This window comes from Taudactylus pleione, unplaced genomic scaffold (assembly GCF_031769625.1).
Source record: "Taudactylus pleione unplaced genomic scaffold, aTauple2 ptg000214l, whole genome shotgun sequence".
NCBI classification, from domain to species: domain Eukaryota; kingdom Metazoa; phylum Chordata; class Amphibia; order Anura; family Myobatrachidae; genus Taudactylus; species Taudactylus pleione.
In genome coordinates this window covers 8,395,001-8,411,414 of record NW_028284616.1, presented here as the reverse complement: position 1 = coordinate 8,411,414, position 16,414 = coordinate 8,395,001, and the positions used below count along the sequence as shown (strand labels likewise).

Below are 16,414 nucleotides of genomic sequence, written 5' to 3'. Positions count from 1 at the left end.
AGATGATTCAGACGTCCAAGCTAATTCCCCGGGTGTGGTTGTGAGCTGAGCTACTGTAGACAGCTGACAAGCAGGTACCACACAATTCTACACATAAAATAGGCACACACTACAGGTCACATTTATATCATTACAGGTCAAATCCAATCAAGGTTATACACATACATATATAAAATGTGTGTATGTATGTATGTATATGTGTGTGTGTGTGTATATATATATATATATATATATATATATACATACATACATACATATACACACACATTTTATATATGTATGTGTGTGGATACATATATTTATGTGTATGTATTGATATGTAGATATGTGTGTGTGTATATATACACACACAATAGAGAGAGAGAGAGATTTCCACCTAACTAAAGATTCCACCTACTGTAACTAAAGATTATTTTGGGGTACAGAGATATGTCTGTGTGATTTTAATTGTTTTTAGTTAACGCTAGAAATATTGGAAAATCACTTGGAACTTTTTTTATATTTGATAATGTAATTGATGGGGCCCCTACCAGTTTATTGCCCAGGGACCCCCACAGACCTTAATCCGGCCCTGGCCCCAAAACTGTAAATTATTAGTATTGAGTTTAAGCTCTAAGAACTAGCTGCTATTGTTAAACTTTTTATATACAGTCAGGTCCATAAATATTGGGACATTGACAGAATTTTCATATTTTGGCTTCTATTCACCACCACAATGGATTTGAAATGAAACAAACAAGTTGTGCTTTAACTGCAGACTTTCAGATTTAATTTGAGGGTAATTACATCCATATCAGGTGAGCGGTGTAGGAATTACAACGGTTTCTATATGTGCCTCCCACTTTTTAAGGGGCCAAAAGTAATGGGACTATCAACTCAAAAGCTATTTCATGGACACGTGTGGGTTATTCCCTCGTTATTTAATTATCAATTAAGCAGGTAAATGGTCTGGAGTTGATTCTAGGTGTGACATTTGCATTTGGAATCAGTTGCTGTCGACTCTCAATATGAGATCCAAAGAGCTGTCACTATCAGTGAAGCAAGCCATCATTAGGCTGAAAAATCAAAACAAACCCATCAGAGAGATAGCAAAAACATTAGGTGTGGCCAAATCAACTGTTTGGAACATTCTTAAAAAGAAAGAATGCACCGGAGAGCTCAGCAACACCAAAAGACTCGGAAGACCATGGAAAACAACTGTGGTGGATGACAGAAGAATTATTTCCCTGGTGAAGAAAAACCCCTTCACAACAGTTGGCCAAATCAAGAACACTCTCCAGGAGGTAGATGTATATGTGTCAAAGTCAACAATCAAGAGAAGACTTCACAAGAGTGAATATAGAGGGTTCACCACAAGATGTAAACCATTGGTGAGCCACAAAAACAGAAAGACCAGATTAGAGTTTGCCAAACAACATCTAAAAAAGCCATTACAGTTCTGGAACAACATCCTATGGACAGATGAGACAAAGATCAACTTGTACCAGAGTGATGGAAAGAGAAGGAAAGGAACTGCTCATGATTCAAAACATACCACCTAATCAGTGAAGCATGGTGGTGGTAGAGTCATGGCGTGGGCATGTATGGCTGCCAATGGAACTGGTTCCCTTGTATTTATTGATGATGTGACTGCTGACAAAAGAAGCAGAATGAATTCTGAAGTGTTTTGGGCAATATTATATGCTCATATTCAGTCAAATGCTTCAGAACTTATTGGACGGCGCTTCACAGTGCAGATGGACAATGACCCGAAGCATTTTGTAAAAGCAACCAAAGAGTTTTTTAAGGCTAAAAAGTGGAATGTTATGCAATGGCCAAGTCAATCCCCTGACCTGAATCCGATTGAGCATGCATTTCACTTGATGAAGACAAAACTGAAGGGAAAATGCCCCAAGAACAAGCAGGAACTGAAGACATTTGCAGTAGAGGCCTGGAAGAGCATCACCAGGGATGAAACCCAGCATCTGGTGATGTCTATGCGTTCCAGACTTCAGGCTGTAATTGCCTGCAAAGGATTTGCAACAAAGTATTAAAAAGTGAAAGTTACATTTAGGATTGTTTAGTTTGTCCCATTACTTTTGGCCCCTTAAAAAGTGGGAGGCACATATAGAAACCGTTGTAATTCCTACACCGTTCACCTGATTTGGATGTAATTACCCTCAAATGAAATCTGAAAGTCTGCAGTTAAAGCATATCTTGTTTGTTTCATTTCAAAGCCATTGTGGTGGTGAATAGAGGCCAAAATATCACAAATTCTGTCACAGTCAGGTGCATAAATATTGGGACATTATGTTTCATTTTCAGAACACATGTGAAAGAGTTAAGAATACCTTAAAAAAACAAAATTTGGTTAGTTCAGTCTTAGGAAGCTTTTCTGAAGAATTACTAGAGCATGTCTGGACAACCTGTGACACTCCAGGTGTGAATGTACAAGTCCTAGCATGCCCTGCCAGTTATCAGCAATCCTACTGGGGCTAGTAGTTTCACAATACCTAGAGAGCGACGTGTTGTCCATGCTTGAAGTACAGTGTGTTAAGAACAGGGGAAGATATTTCTGGAGTGTAGCTGCCAGATTTTAGGAGTACAGGCAGGGAAGGATTGGGGTAGTTATCTGTAAATTGGCTAATCGCTGGTAAAGGAGAGTAGAGGAGACACTGCCTAAAACCTCAGCCCTCTGTCACACCAATAAGTCTGTGAATGCTTCCAGTTTAACCCTGTATTTATCATAGGGAAAAGTTTTACACGGTCCCTTTGTATTGCGTTTTTACTTTAGTATTCCTTCTAAATTTCCAGTGATTTAGGTTTGTTTTCATACATTTTAACAAGGTTTGCTTTGCTCATGTAATACTGACTTTTTATTTTCTTCCATAAGTTTAGTTTTACTCTCTGTAGATGTCTCCAGCCACACAGCTCTACCTATCTGACTTCTTATAAATCATTACATATAGTATACATGTTGTCAGAAAAAGTATGAGTACAGTTGTATGATTTGCCCAGTAAATAACACCTTAAATGTAAAATGTATCTAGGAAATGTAGCAATAATGAGTGTCATTTTTCTCTCTGTATGGCTACTTAGGCATTGACTTGACAAACATAATTAAGGCTGTTCAGATCCAAAGTGAGGAGAGTGAGGATGCCGCAAGCCACAGTGTCCTACAGGTGTGTATTCTTATGGGAAGGGGTGTTAAAGGAACTTTGTGGGTGTATTTTGTAGCATAAATTACTAAATGTTTACTAGCTTTTTCCATTCACACAATGGGGTCAGTCCAATTAGGTGCAAGATCCTCGTACCAGCGAAGAAATGTTTGGCTATATGCAGCGCTTACGGGACCTCTGGAATCACACATTTCTCTTCACAACCCTATGTGCGAGTATGGCGTGTGATCGGGCCGCATGGGGGGCGAATTACAGTGCTGTTGCCGGCGTTTCTATGCCGTTCCCTGTGATCGCGCTGAACGAAAATAAAATGTGGATCCCAGGGACCCCTACTTTAAAAAATTGATGTTCTACTCCAGTTTCTGGGTCCCATCATAATTTATGCTCCACTGCCTGTAGTGCATAAAAACACGCTATAGCGCATTTCTTCTTTGGGTTCCATAGGGTCCACAGGAATTACCTTGGGGTATGTGTTTGGAGTGATCCAGGCACTAAACAGTTACAAGTTTTAGCTCCCAGGATGCACTGGGTACTCCTCCATATATACCCCGCCTCTGGCTACAGGCACTCAGGGCCTGATTCAGAGCCGCTCGCTATTTGCGAGTGCACGCTTTGAATCGGGGAGGGGAGTATTTTTTCTTTTTTATTCCGGCCTCCAGACCGCTCGCACAGCTGTGGGTGACCACCCACAGCTTGTGCGAGCGACCTGGAGATGGTCGGGATTATCGCGACCATCGGCATTGCGAGGAGACCCTTGTCGTAGGGTCTCAGCACTCGCAATGCCAAGCGGTCTAATAGAGCCGGAAGTCCACTACTGACATCACAAGTGATGTCAGTAGGGCCGCCCACAAAGGGCAGGCGTTCCTTTGGGAACGCCTCCGTTTGTTCAGCCACCCCCCCTACAAAACAGGGCGAGCTGTCGATTAACAAAGAAGGTCTCACTCGCTACGGGGCTCGCGCAAGCCGCGCGTGCGCACTGGGCCACCATCGACCCGCTTGCGAGCGGGTCTGAATTAGGCCCTTCATTTTTTGTTTGGTGCGCAGGATCAGTGCACCTTGTAGACGGGACTGCTTAGGCAGTCCCAATTTTTTTTTTTTTTTTAATGAGAGAGCAGCACTAGGCGTCCGGGTGGACGCCCGTGCTGCTGCTCCATCTACCCCCGCCGGCGCCGCAACACCAGTGAGGGAACTGGTCATTTCGGCAGGCACCAGCCGAGTTCCACTAGACGCTAGGCCCGGGACTGCAGCCGAAAGACACGGGGATGCAGGTAAGGTGGTCCCCCGCTTGCGTGGAACCATGTGGCAGTCCGTACCTCCGGCAGTGGAGACCTGCTGGAGGCCGCTGTTGTGGGGAACCAGGGATGACTGCTTCTCCCACCAGACCACTGGATCATATAATTCTGGCGCTGGGGGCAGTGGCGGCGGTCTTGTTAAAAGCCAGTGCTCCCGGTGGATTCATACAGCCATGGGGAGGTAGGCTTTCCCTGGCAGCCCCTCCCCCAGCCCAGATGCCGATCCAGAGACTAGGTTCCCGCGTCTGGGTTGCTCCTCCCTGGTATATGAGACGGCCAGAGACCACTATCAGGTGCTCTACTGTAGCTGCGAACCTCAGGAGGTTTGGTCAGTCTCCCGGTATACCTCTCCTTTGGTGGCCAGGCTATACAGAGCTCAATATCCTACTAAGCCTTTGTGCTTTTTGTAGTTGGCTAAGAGCCTATTGTGTGTGTGTGTGTGTGTGTGTGTGTGTGTGTATGTATATGTATGTATGTATGTATATATATATATATATATATATGTGTGTGTGTGTGTGTGTATATGTATATATGTATATATATGTATATATATATATATATATATATATACATATATATATATTATATATATATAATTATTGCATTTTATGTGACTTATGTAAGTTCTGCTGTATGTTATACTGCCTTTTTTTCCTGAATAACTGTAAGGTATAACTATCACTGCTATTTCTCCTCATAACCCTCTGCTGCAGGTGTGTGGGTTGTTTTGGGGGTGAACCCTGGTACATTATATTGCATTGCATAACATTATCTTCATGTCTAAAGATAAGGAGAAGCAGGAGGCTAAAACCCCTGTCCTGTCCACTCAGGATTTCATACAGGATGGATTGTGTTTTCATTGTTATAGGGAGCCACCACATCATTCCAGTCTACCAGCTACTGGGCAGGAACCACCTTGGGCTTCCTTTTCTCAGATTATGGCTCAGGTTGTGAACCGTTTACACCCACGCCGACCCCTACTATGGGGTACCCTCAGCAGCTACAACCTGCGATGTTCATGCCTCCTATGCCTCCGTCCTGGATGGATGTTTACACTTTCAAGTGCTCTACTGTAGCTGCGAATCTCAGGAGGTTTGGTTAGTCTCCCTGTATACCTCTGCTTGGTGGCCAGGTTATACAGAGCTCGATATCCTACTAAGCTTTGTGCTTTTTGTAGTTGACTAAGAGCCTATTGCAAATATATTGCTTAAATGCATTGTATGTGACTTAAGCTAGTTCTGCTGTGTGTTATACTGCCTTTTTTGTTTCTGAAAGACAGTTATAACTGACAATCACCCCTCATACTGAGTGTTTTCTGTGTACTTCACATTTACTAGATATTTGTGAAGGTGGTCACATGGCATTGTTACCTTTATACTTATTTATGCTAAGCGTAAAGGGAAACTAGTTCATGCAGGTTTTTATTTATGACTGTCAGTTATAACTATCACTGCTATTGCTCCATTTAACCCTCAACTACAGGTGTGTAAAGGTTAAATTGTACTTCACATTTGCTTATATCCTACCAATGTGACTGCGATTTAGTGCCCATTTGCAAATATTTATATGCCTGTAGATCCTACCAATCGTATGCGTATAGGTAGTTGATTTTAATAACCTTTTGCAAAAATATTATATGTGACTATGCTAACTCTGCTGTTGAAAAAAAAAGTTTTTGTTTTTTCCTAGCCCCTGACTACTTAGTGTATAGGGGTTAGAGAGTACTTCACATTTATTTGGATCTGTGTAGGGGGTCACATTGCATTGTTAAACCTATACTTGTAGGTTACTTGCAAATATTTACTATGAGGACAAAGGGGTAAACAGGAGACTGTTGTCCATGTGCTGGTTTCATGTAAATCCTGTGCAGTAGGCCTCTCGCTTTGTCGCTTTCCCTTTTTGATTTTTCATCAGGATAGAGCTGTTCTTCGTACCAGGGCGGGTTACCTTACTAAGGTAGTATCCCGCTTTCATGTAAATGAAGAAATAGTGGTTCCAGCCTTCCGGTCTTCAGACCTCTCTGTAGGTGAAGCTTCTCTGGATGTTGTACATGCCCTTCGTATCTACATGGATCGTACCAACTCCATTTAGGAAATTGGATTCTCTTTTTGTGTTGTATGGCTGTCATAAGCGAGGCTGACCAGCTAACAAACAGACTCTGGCTAGATGGCTTCGTATGACGATTTCTCAGGCTTACACAAGCTGATATCTCTGTTCCAAACACAGTGACAGAACATTCTACTCGATCTGTGGGACCCTTGTGGGCGTTTAGTCGCGGTGCCTCTGCTGAACAATTGTACAAAGCAGCCACGTGGTCTTCCGTCCACATTTCTCTAAAATTTTACGCCTTTGATACTTTTGCCTTTCTGGATGCTTCCTTTGGGCGCCGGATTCTCCTTTCTGCTAAACAGGAGCGTCCCCGGTGGGTGTGGCTTGGCCGGGTATGGAATAGGCAGCTGCTTGTTGTAACTCCCGGCAAAATATCCTGATTCCCTGGTGGTCTAGGGTTAAAACTTGCCCTACCAGTGTGTTCCCCGTTGTCTGCCTCTCCGGTGGTGGTGTGGCCGCGCTAGATACCTATCAGCTCCGCAGCACGAGCCGGCTTCCTCTGCTGCACGCTATCCCACCGACTGCTGTCTTCACTCCTGACTCCGGAGCTCACTTACCCGCCGCTGCATCCTGTCCCGGCATAGACGCTGCTGACTGCTGGCCCTGGTGATTCATTCACTGTCCGGCTGCGGGCTCCTTTCCTCTGGGGTCTGGAGGGTGAGGGGCTGCGGTGGCTCGCTCCTGACAGCTCACGCTGCTGCATTCTGCCCATGCCATTTTCTTGCCTGCTGGAGCACTGAGGTACCCCTTCTATATCCTGCCCCCTCCAGCTGCATTGGGGCTGCTTTTGGTATCCTGCAACCTGTGAGGACACTGACTGAGGTGGTTGTCTGGCGCTGTGCTGTGCTAATTATTTGGTGGCCATTTTAGTTTCCAGTTGGAGCTGCATTGTTCTCTAATCTGAATCCTGTGATTAGTGCACACCTGCGCTTTGGTCTAGCTGTTAACAGTATTATAACTTCTGGTTTTTCAATCACTGTGCTACAGATATGGGAAAGTCTGGGCATGCGGCTGGCGCGGCAGCGAAATTGGAAAATTTGGCCCGCCCTACTCAGGCTCCTCTTGCGAATCCACCTGTTTCCAATCCTCCTTTGTCCCCACATTCTTCAGACGATGTTTCTCAAGGTGATTCTCCTAAGTCTACACAACAACTCAGAAGCTATTACTGCGTCTGAGCAGCGTGTTACGGATAAGATTAGGAAAGTGCAGGCAGATATTTCCTTGCTTCGTCATGATTTGCAGAAAATCCGTGAAAGAATGGGTGAGGCCGTATATCTGACCTTGAGGATGCTACTTCTCCATGGAAAGATACTGTTGCTGATCTTTCGTCTCAGATGGCGGTCGTTAAAGCCAAGTTATCTGACATGGAGGGTCGATTACATCGTAATAACATTCATTTGGTTGGTCTTCCTGAGCGGGCTGAGGGTTCCACCTCCCAGAACTTTATTGGAAGACCTTCTGATTCAGTTATTCAACAGAGATGCCTTTAGCCCTCAATTTGCTGTGGCGCGTGCTCATCGTCTCCTATCTCAGCCTCCTCCTCCGGGTGCTCCGTCTCGGACATTTCTTGCCCGTCTGTTACACTTTAAAGACTGAGACACAGTTTTACGTTTGGTTCGTACTCATGGCCCACTTAAATACGAAAATAATTCTGTGTCAGTCTATCCGGACTTTGCACTGGAAGTACAAAAAAATCGTTCTCAGTTCCAGCAGGTTAAAAGGAGACTTCGTGACCTTCATATTCAATATTTTATGTTGTTTCCAGCTCGTTTGCGGGTGGTTCATGAGTGCTCAACGCATTTTTTCAGTGATCCCAAGGATGCGGATGATTGGCTTGAACGGCAGCCCCGAGCTCCTCGCTGATAGTCCCTCTTTAAGTTTGATATTAGCTAGTATTTTGGTCTAGATGCTATCTTTGGGGACCTTTTGGTTATCTATTTCAAGATACGGGGATATATGTTTGTTATAGTTGTTACTATTCCAACAGGGAATATATTCACACTATGGGAGTACTATACTAGGAATAGCTTTAGAGAAAACCTTCTCACCTCCTATTGTCTCTATATGTTTTTTGTGTATTACAATAGTTTATATGTTTTTTTTCTTTTCTTCTTTCTCTCTTTAGAATGGGGATCCAGGTATACTGCAGTTTAGATGGTTATACGGGGTGGGGGGTGGTTGGGACAGTTTTTTTTTTTTTTTTCTGTTTTTTAGTTGTCATCTTTGTATTAAAAATGTGTGTGCTGATATTTTCAAGGTCTGCTGGTTACTACAGTTTCTCATATTGTGGCATTACTATGATATGTGATCCTGTATTTTTCTTTTTCGTGTCTGATCTATGTCTACAGTAGTTGATGGGCTCCGTCTGCTCGGCTGGAATGTACGCAGTTTAAATAATAAAATTAAACGTTCTCTTGTATTAGCCCAGATTAAAAAATATTGTGCTGATTATTGCATGTCTTTCCGAAACCCATTTAGTTGGTGCTAAAGTTTTGGCTCTCAAAAATCCTTGGGTGGGTTGGATGTATCACTCCACCTTTTCCCATAACGCGAGGGGAGTTTCTATTTTAGTTAAGAAATCTCTTAATTTTCAACTTGAGCACAGTCAGATTGATCCACATGGAAGATATGTCTTTTTGAGAGCGTGTATTAATAATACTTTGCTTAATCTACTTGCTATTTCTATCCCACCCCAGTATAGTAATGATATTTTATGCAAGGCTGCTTCATTTATCGCCCAGTCCCCAGCTACCCTGGTAATTTGCGTAGGCGACTTTAATAATGTTATGGACTCTACTTTAGATCGCTGGAGGGAATCTTCTGCTTTCATTTCTCCTGCCCCTTTTGCTAAACTTGTTTCTGAGCTTGGTTTACTGGATATTTGGAGGTTTCGTCACCCTTCCGATACACAATATTCCTGTCATTCTGCTACTTTCCATACATTTTCGAGAATAGATTTATTTTAGTATCTCCTAGCCTCTTTCCTGGTGTTTCAGAGGTGGAATATTTGCCATGGGGTATTTCCGACCACTCTCCTGTACTTTTATCGCTCAATATCTCCTTGGTACAAGGGGCCTGCTTCTGGAAACTTAACCCTTTTTGGTTGACCTTAATGGGTGCGGGCTCTGAATTAATTGCTGCTTGGGAGGGGTTTAAATTCGATAACGTCTCCTGTCGTAATCCTACGTAATCCCTTAAAACTGTTATCCGGGGCTCCTTTATTAAAAGAGTATCAGAAATTAAGGCATTTAACAGGAAGGAGGAGGTACGTCTTGAACAGCTATGTTGTCAGTTGGAAGCCCATTATATTATGACTAAGGCTGTTCCTGATCGTATTTTGTGGTTGGAGGCTCAGAAGGAGTGGTCGGACTACCTCTTTGACAAATCTAAACATAGACTATTATTCTCCAAGCATATGCAGTATTCTCAGGCAGCAGAGATAGGTGGCAGTTATTTAGCATTCTTGGCTAAGGAAGATGTTGGTAATTGGTCTGTCCTGGTTATTCTTAATTCTCAACGCACTCCCTGTTATGCTAGAGAGGATATTGCTGAAGTATTTTTTCAATATTATTCCTCTTTATATTCCTCTAGAGTTTCATACAGCCATGCACAGCTTCAGGATTTTCTACTTCAGGGTCCATAGTGGGTCCACAGGGTTGACCTTGGGGTATAGGTTGGGAACCAAATCCGGGCACCACGCAGTTAAAGCTTTTAGCTCCCAGGATGCACTTGGGTCCACTCTCCCTATAACCCCACCCCCCAGCCAGAGGCACCTCAGTTTAAGTTGGTGCCCGGCCGGAGTCGGGTCACCGTTACTGCAGGGGGGCTGCTTAGCAGCCCCTAAGCTTAAAAGAGTTTTATTTTATTATTATTTTTTTACTACTCTTCAGAGCGGCAGCATCAGACTGTCCAATGGACGTCTGAGCTGCCGCTCCTACACCCCGCCGGCGCTGCGACGCCAGTACAGATCTGGGGATCGCAGCGGGACCCCAGAGTCTGTACTAGCCGGGCTCTGGAGGAATCCCTGGGCTGCTGCCGGATCGACGGGGACAGGTAAGTCGCGTGGTCACCGCTTGCGGTGATCCACGTGTGAATATGCAGCCTTATGCCTCCGGTCTCTGGGGACAGACCGGAGGCGCTAGCGGTGGCGGCGGGCTCCCCCTCCATGGAGGCATACCCCGCGTGTCCACAGCCCACCAGGGATTATAGCGGCAGCGGGAGCCGGCATCCCGGGGGGTTAATTGCTAGCCAGGGGAGGAAGCCTTCCCTGTCTAGCGGCTCCTCCCCTCAGCTCAGCGCGCCTTTCAATAATACAGTCTGGCGTCGCTGAGCTGCTTCCTCCGCGGGCCACGCTTCTTCTGAGGGCTCCAGTGGCCATTTTCTCTCTGTGGTGCTGCAGAACTCTTAGGATGACAGTGAGCCCAGTCCCCCTGCGTACCTGGCCATTTTGGGTGAGTGTACACAGCGCTATAGCCTTCCCAGACACTGAATCTGGGCAGTTGAATGTAGCGACATTGTGCAGTATATTATATGTCATGCTTATGTATGTATATATATTTTTCTGCATTGTATGTGACTTTTGCTAGTGCTGACTGTCTGCTTTTTCTCTCACCTGTCAGTGTATATCTATCCCTTTTCTTTATCTGCCCTAATACAGGTGTACCTGGGGTGGTTCTGAGACCTCACATATATATATTTGTTAATATCTGTGAGGTTTGTCACATACTGTTGCGTGCTGCACGTTGCCATATTTTAGATGGAACTGTGAGTTGCATACGCTGATAATGGGTCCCTGCAGCTAATCTTAGCGTCAGTCAGGACCGGTATGGCGCTGCTTAATATTTCCGTCAAGATAGTCAGATATATCTGACCAGGAGATTGCACACGATACTGCACCCATTATTGAGATCCTGCAAGTCATAGCCTGCAGGAATTAGTGCGGAGGATTTTAACTCAGAAAGGTTTATGTATGCGGCACCATCTGGCGCCGGGCCCCTTGCACGACCCCCTTAAAGGGCGGTTTATTTCTCAGGATCCTCTCCTTTGAGGATCGCCGGGCGGGCCCCATTGTCGTCACTCGCTTGGAGTTACTTCACCATACTGCCCTTTTGAACTCGGGGTATCTCGCAATTTCTTGCAATTTACCCCTGTGCAACAGACTGTCGCTCCCCGCCGGGGTTTTTCACAGTACATGAATTACCTCCGATACCACATCGGTCTGTCATTCCCCTTGCAGGGTTTACCACAACGGCCACCCTGGTGGATGTTGTTTTATAGAAATACTAATTGGCGTGATATACGTCCTGTGGTTACTGACCAGTGGCTCTGCCGTGAACTGGATGGTATATTCGGCTCTTTCCCTCTCACATGGGGGGAGCCGATTTCAAGTATTATTATCCCTGCTTTGGGGCTGGTAGCCAGGTTCATTCTGGATATAGAGAATGTCGATCCTGCACCTGTATCATACATCTCCCGTTTTCTGCCCAGAGGGTGGATCTCATAGCGGGAGTCTGGCTGTCGCCAGATACGAGGAGTCACAAAGGCCTCCTGTTTCCCGTTCCCTGAGGGTCCTCACAAGTAATGGAAATCCCCTTCTGGGATGGATTTGTATGTTAATCATCGGGTTACAGGCATTAATACGCCTCCCATCCCGGCCTGGACGGATTTTACGGATCCGTAGGTGGTAACTTTGCCTGAATTCAATGTACTCGTTTTCAGGGCCTGTTGCCCGTCCTACCATGGCCATCGCATGGTGATGCTTTTGTGACGTTTTTCCCCTCCAACACGTCCTGAGGTTCATATATCTTTTGCCGCTCACATAAAATATGCAGTGGTCATATGTGGGATTACCTCATGGGATGCCGGTCTTCTAACTTTCAGGGTTTCGGCGGCGTCTGTATCCGCCGCAGTACCCTATGGCTGCGTTATGGGAAAGCAGAGGTGCACACTCCTTCCATGGGGAAGATCTTGTTTGGTCCTGACCTTGACAAGATCGTTGCATCATTGGCAGTATCACTAATGGGGAGATACCGTCTTTAGCTACTCCCACTACATTCGGACTAACTCTGTTAAGTCTTTTTGTCCTCAGGGTCAGCCTAAAGGCCTGTTTTTTCCTAGGCTGTCGGCCTCCATGGGGGCCACCATATCCAGTACCGAGCAGTCCTGGACTTCCGGACGACCCTGTTTCTACACCTGAGGATATACCCTCAGCCTGACGGGACAGGTCTACATCTGGGGAATTTCCAGAGTGAGGTACTGATTCTCAACGGCCTCTCATTGCTCAGGCAGCCTCCTCACAGGCATTGTTACACGGGCCCTTCTTCAGACCTGATCAGGGCCTTACAATCCCAGAAAGCTATACAGTCTTTGTGGTAAGCAGAGCTATTTCGGCCAACCTCACTATCTCAGTGAGGGACTGGTTGTTCTACTTTCTTTCTGGGGCGGTGACCGACTGGTCCTCATTTGCCTATACTCTGTCTCAAATCCCTGAATCAGATTCCAACGGTGCCTGGACTCAGGTGGAATCGTCCATGCTCCATCATCCGACGTTTGGAACCTGGGGATTTTAGGGTATATCTGAGTATTCAGGATACGTACCTACGGGTACGTACAGAGCCATCTCATCAGCATGGGTTCAGGTTTGCTGTGCCACAGCAACACTTGTAAGTTTCGGGCTCTGCCTTTTGGGACTGTCCTCAACTCCACCGGGGTTTACCAGCCTTATGGATTTTCTGACAGTTCACCTGTTCAGGGTATCCGAATGCTCCTTTCTCTGGACGGTCTCCTGCTTTTAGCAGGATCACCAAGGTACTTTACCGCCAGGTCAGGATAACCGTGGCTTCTTCTCGGCACTGATAATTAGTCAACGGAGAAAAAGTCCTCCCTACATCCCTCACAGGGTTTTCTTCATCTGGGAGCACTGCTGGATTCTCAGACTCTGAGAATTTTTCTGGCGTAAGACAAGATCTCCACTCTTCAACTTGGAGTGTGCGGATATCTACGCATTCGACATATGTCATTACTCTTTGTGATGCGCGGTCTACCAGAGTGTCTACCTTTTGGTAGGGTGGAATGTGCTCAGTTCCATTCCAGACCTTGCCATAATTGACTCCCCTCCAGATGGATCGAGTTTTTCCCATCGGATCGCTGTTCGAACGATGATACTTTCTCCGGAGGCGAGTTGGTCTCTGTCCGGGTGGCTATGGCCATCTCGTCCAGGGTGTTCTTTGCTACAGACAGTGTCTGGTCCGCATTCGTTTCGGGGCAGTTGGACGTCTGTCGTTTCTGTCCTGCCACTTAACTTGTTGATACTTTAGGCTGTCTTGGACCTTCACTCTGGTCTAACCCATATGTCACGGTAAACCTGAATAGGTTCAGTCCGACAGTGTCACAACAGTGACTTCCATCTAGGCAACACTGGTAGTTGGGTGGCAATGTCAGGTATGTCATCCATTCTGACATAGTCCAAGGGTCTTCTCCTGGCCAACTCTGCAGTGTTTATTCCCGGAGCTCTCCATTGGGAAGCGGGCTTCCTCAGCTGTTGCGACGTGCATCCCGGGGACTAGTCTCTTCTCCAAGAGAGGTTTCAACTCCTGGTGAGCAGAGGGGGCCTCCCTGAGGGGATTGATCCTCATGGCCTTCTGACTTGATCACACATTACCGGTGTTACAGTCCAGCTCCAGGAGTACTGAAGCTACCTTCAGTGACTCTTTGTCAGTGAAGTGGTCCTTCCACTTTGTGTACCTGTGTCCTCCGGTCTCCCTTCTTCCTCGAGGTCTTCGGAAGTTTAATTCGAGACGGAGGGGTTTTCCTTCTGGGGGCTCCAGTTCGTCCCAGACATCACTGGTACTGAGATTTTCGGAGTCTCCTCATCGATACTCCGTTCCTACTGCTTCACTATCTGGACCTGTTGTCTCAGGGTCCTTGTTTTTCCCTGGACCTGGATCGTTTGTCTTTGACTGCGCCCCTACTGTGGTCCTAGGGCTTCCCTGGCTTTGTCTTCATTGAGATGTTTAGAGCAGATAGGCCAGACTTTGCTGGGATCTGCCACGGACTGTGGCATACATAATTCTTATGGTATCGTACTTGTCGATACGATCCTCCGGTGTCCAGGATTTTCAGATATTCTGGCATTCCTTCCGGCTGGCTTGGGTTTCACCCTTGGCCTGGCCTTCCTGACAGTGCGGATCTCTACACTGTCGGTATGGTTAAGATATGGAATTGCTCCGCTCTGGTATCCAGTTCATCCTTTGGAGTGTTTTCTGGATTATGCCTCCACTTGTCCTCCCTAGGGTCTCCTGGGGAGTTAGTAGTGGTTCTTTGTTCCGTCCGGGGACAGTCAATGGAACTGCTGGTTGTGATAGCCATTACATGGTCTATTGTTTAAGCTCTCTCTCTCTCAGGGTGTTTAAATCAACCAGGAGAGTGTCTGAATTGGGAGCGTTCTCATGTGGCTCCCTCTTCTGGAGGGCATCAGGTCAGGGTGTGAGTTGCTCTCGCCCTGTATTTCTTCTTAGAGTGGTTTTTAGGTTCCATATTATTCTGGAACTTATGGTACGGCCATTCAGTCCCCAGTCTTCTCGGCTGGTGTGGCCTCATTGACTGTGGTCCGGCCTCTTTGGCTTTATATGATCCGTTCAAGTTCCTTATGGTAATCGGACTCCTTATTGGTGGTCTGCGGTTTCTGGTTTTCACAGGAAACGATGGCCGGCCTATAATGAAATGTTGGCTGGATGGCCTCGTATGTCTTCCTCAGGGGCCTACCCATAGGTAGGCATTTCTGTCGTTGAGGCTTGTTTTTTCTCGGGTCATGTAACCCTCGTGGGCGGCTCGTTGTGGCGCCTCGGCTGTTTTGCCTTACTAGGTGTCCACGTGGTCTTCTGTCCAAACCTTTTTTTTTAAGGTTCTAGGCATTGGTTTCCTTTGCCTCTCAGGATGCTTCCTTTTTGGCGACGGATTCTCCTCTCAGCACAGGAGCGTCCCCACCCTTGGTTGAACTGCTTTGGGACATCCCCAAGGTCAACCCTGTGGACCCCCTATGGACCCTGAAGTAGAAAACAAGAGATATGGTAAGAACTTACCTTTGTTATCTCTGTTTCTACGAAGTCCATAGGGTCCACAGGGCGCCCGCCCTGACGCACCTGGCTTCATATGGGCTGTGTTACTGGTCACCGGTTTCCCGTCTCCTTTTCTGTGAGTATGGTTCTAGAGTGTTCCAGTTTTCTCTCTCTTTTTCTCTCCTCCTCCGGCCTTTGGCTACTTACAAACTGAGGTGCCTCTGGCTGGGGGGTGGGGTTATAGGGAGAGTGGACCCAAGTGCATCCTGGGAGCTAAAAGCTTTAACTGCGTGGTGCCCGGATTTGGTTCCCAACCTATACCCCAAGGTCAACCCTGTGGACCCTATGGACTTCGTAGAAACAGAGATAACAAAGGTAAGTTCTTACCATATCTCTTGTTATTTGGCACAGGTAACTTTACCATGCCTGACGCAGGAAGCTATTGAATTCCTTGAAGCTCCATTTACACTAGAAGAGGTTGATGCATCAGTCTCCTCATTCCCTGCTTTTAAAGCTCCTGGCTGTGATGGGATTCCTATAGAGGTTTATAAAAAATTTAAGGGATTCTTTATCCCGCACTTATTGGACACTTTTAATCCTTTGATTGATTGGGGCTCGCTTCCTCCCTCTGTGGCTGAGGCCATTATTATAGTATTGGCTAAGCCAGGGAAAGATCCCACTTTGCCTGAGTCGTACCGTCCCATTTCCCTTTTTAGCTACCAATGTTAAAGTTTTGGCCAAAATACTGGCTATGCGTTTAAATTCCATAATCACATCTTTAATACACCCAGATCAAACG

General features: G+C 46.0%; 1 protein-coding gene across 3 annotated transcripts in view; it reads left to right on the top strand.

Moving 5' to 3' along the window:
• Positions 1-16,414, top strand: part of ARMC6 (armadillo repeat containing 6) — a 72,531-nt gene that overhangs the window by 14,024 nt on the left and 42,093 nt on the right. For 2 of the 3 annotated variants that reach the window (XM_088478526.1, XM_088478527.1), the window contains exon 3: positions 3,079-3,161. The exons of the other annotated variant lie outside the window; for it this stretch is intronic. In XM_088478526.1, the coding sequence (XP_088334652.1) occupies positions 3,079-3,161 (83 nt within the window). The remainder of the gene's footprint in view (positions 1-3,078; positions 3,162-16,414) is intronic. 3 annotated transcript variants of the gene reach the window in all.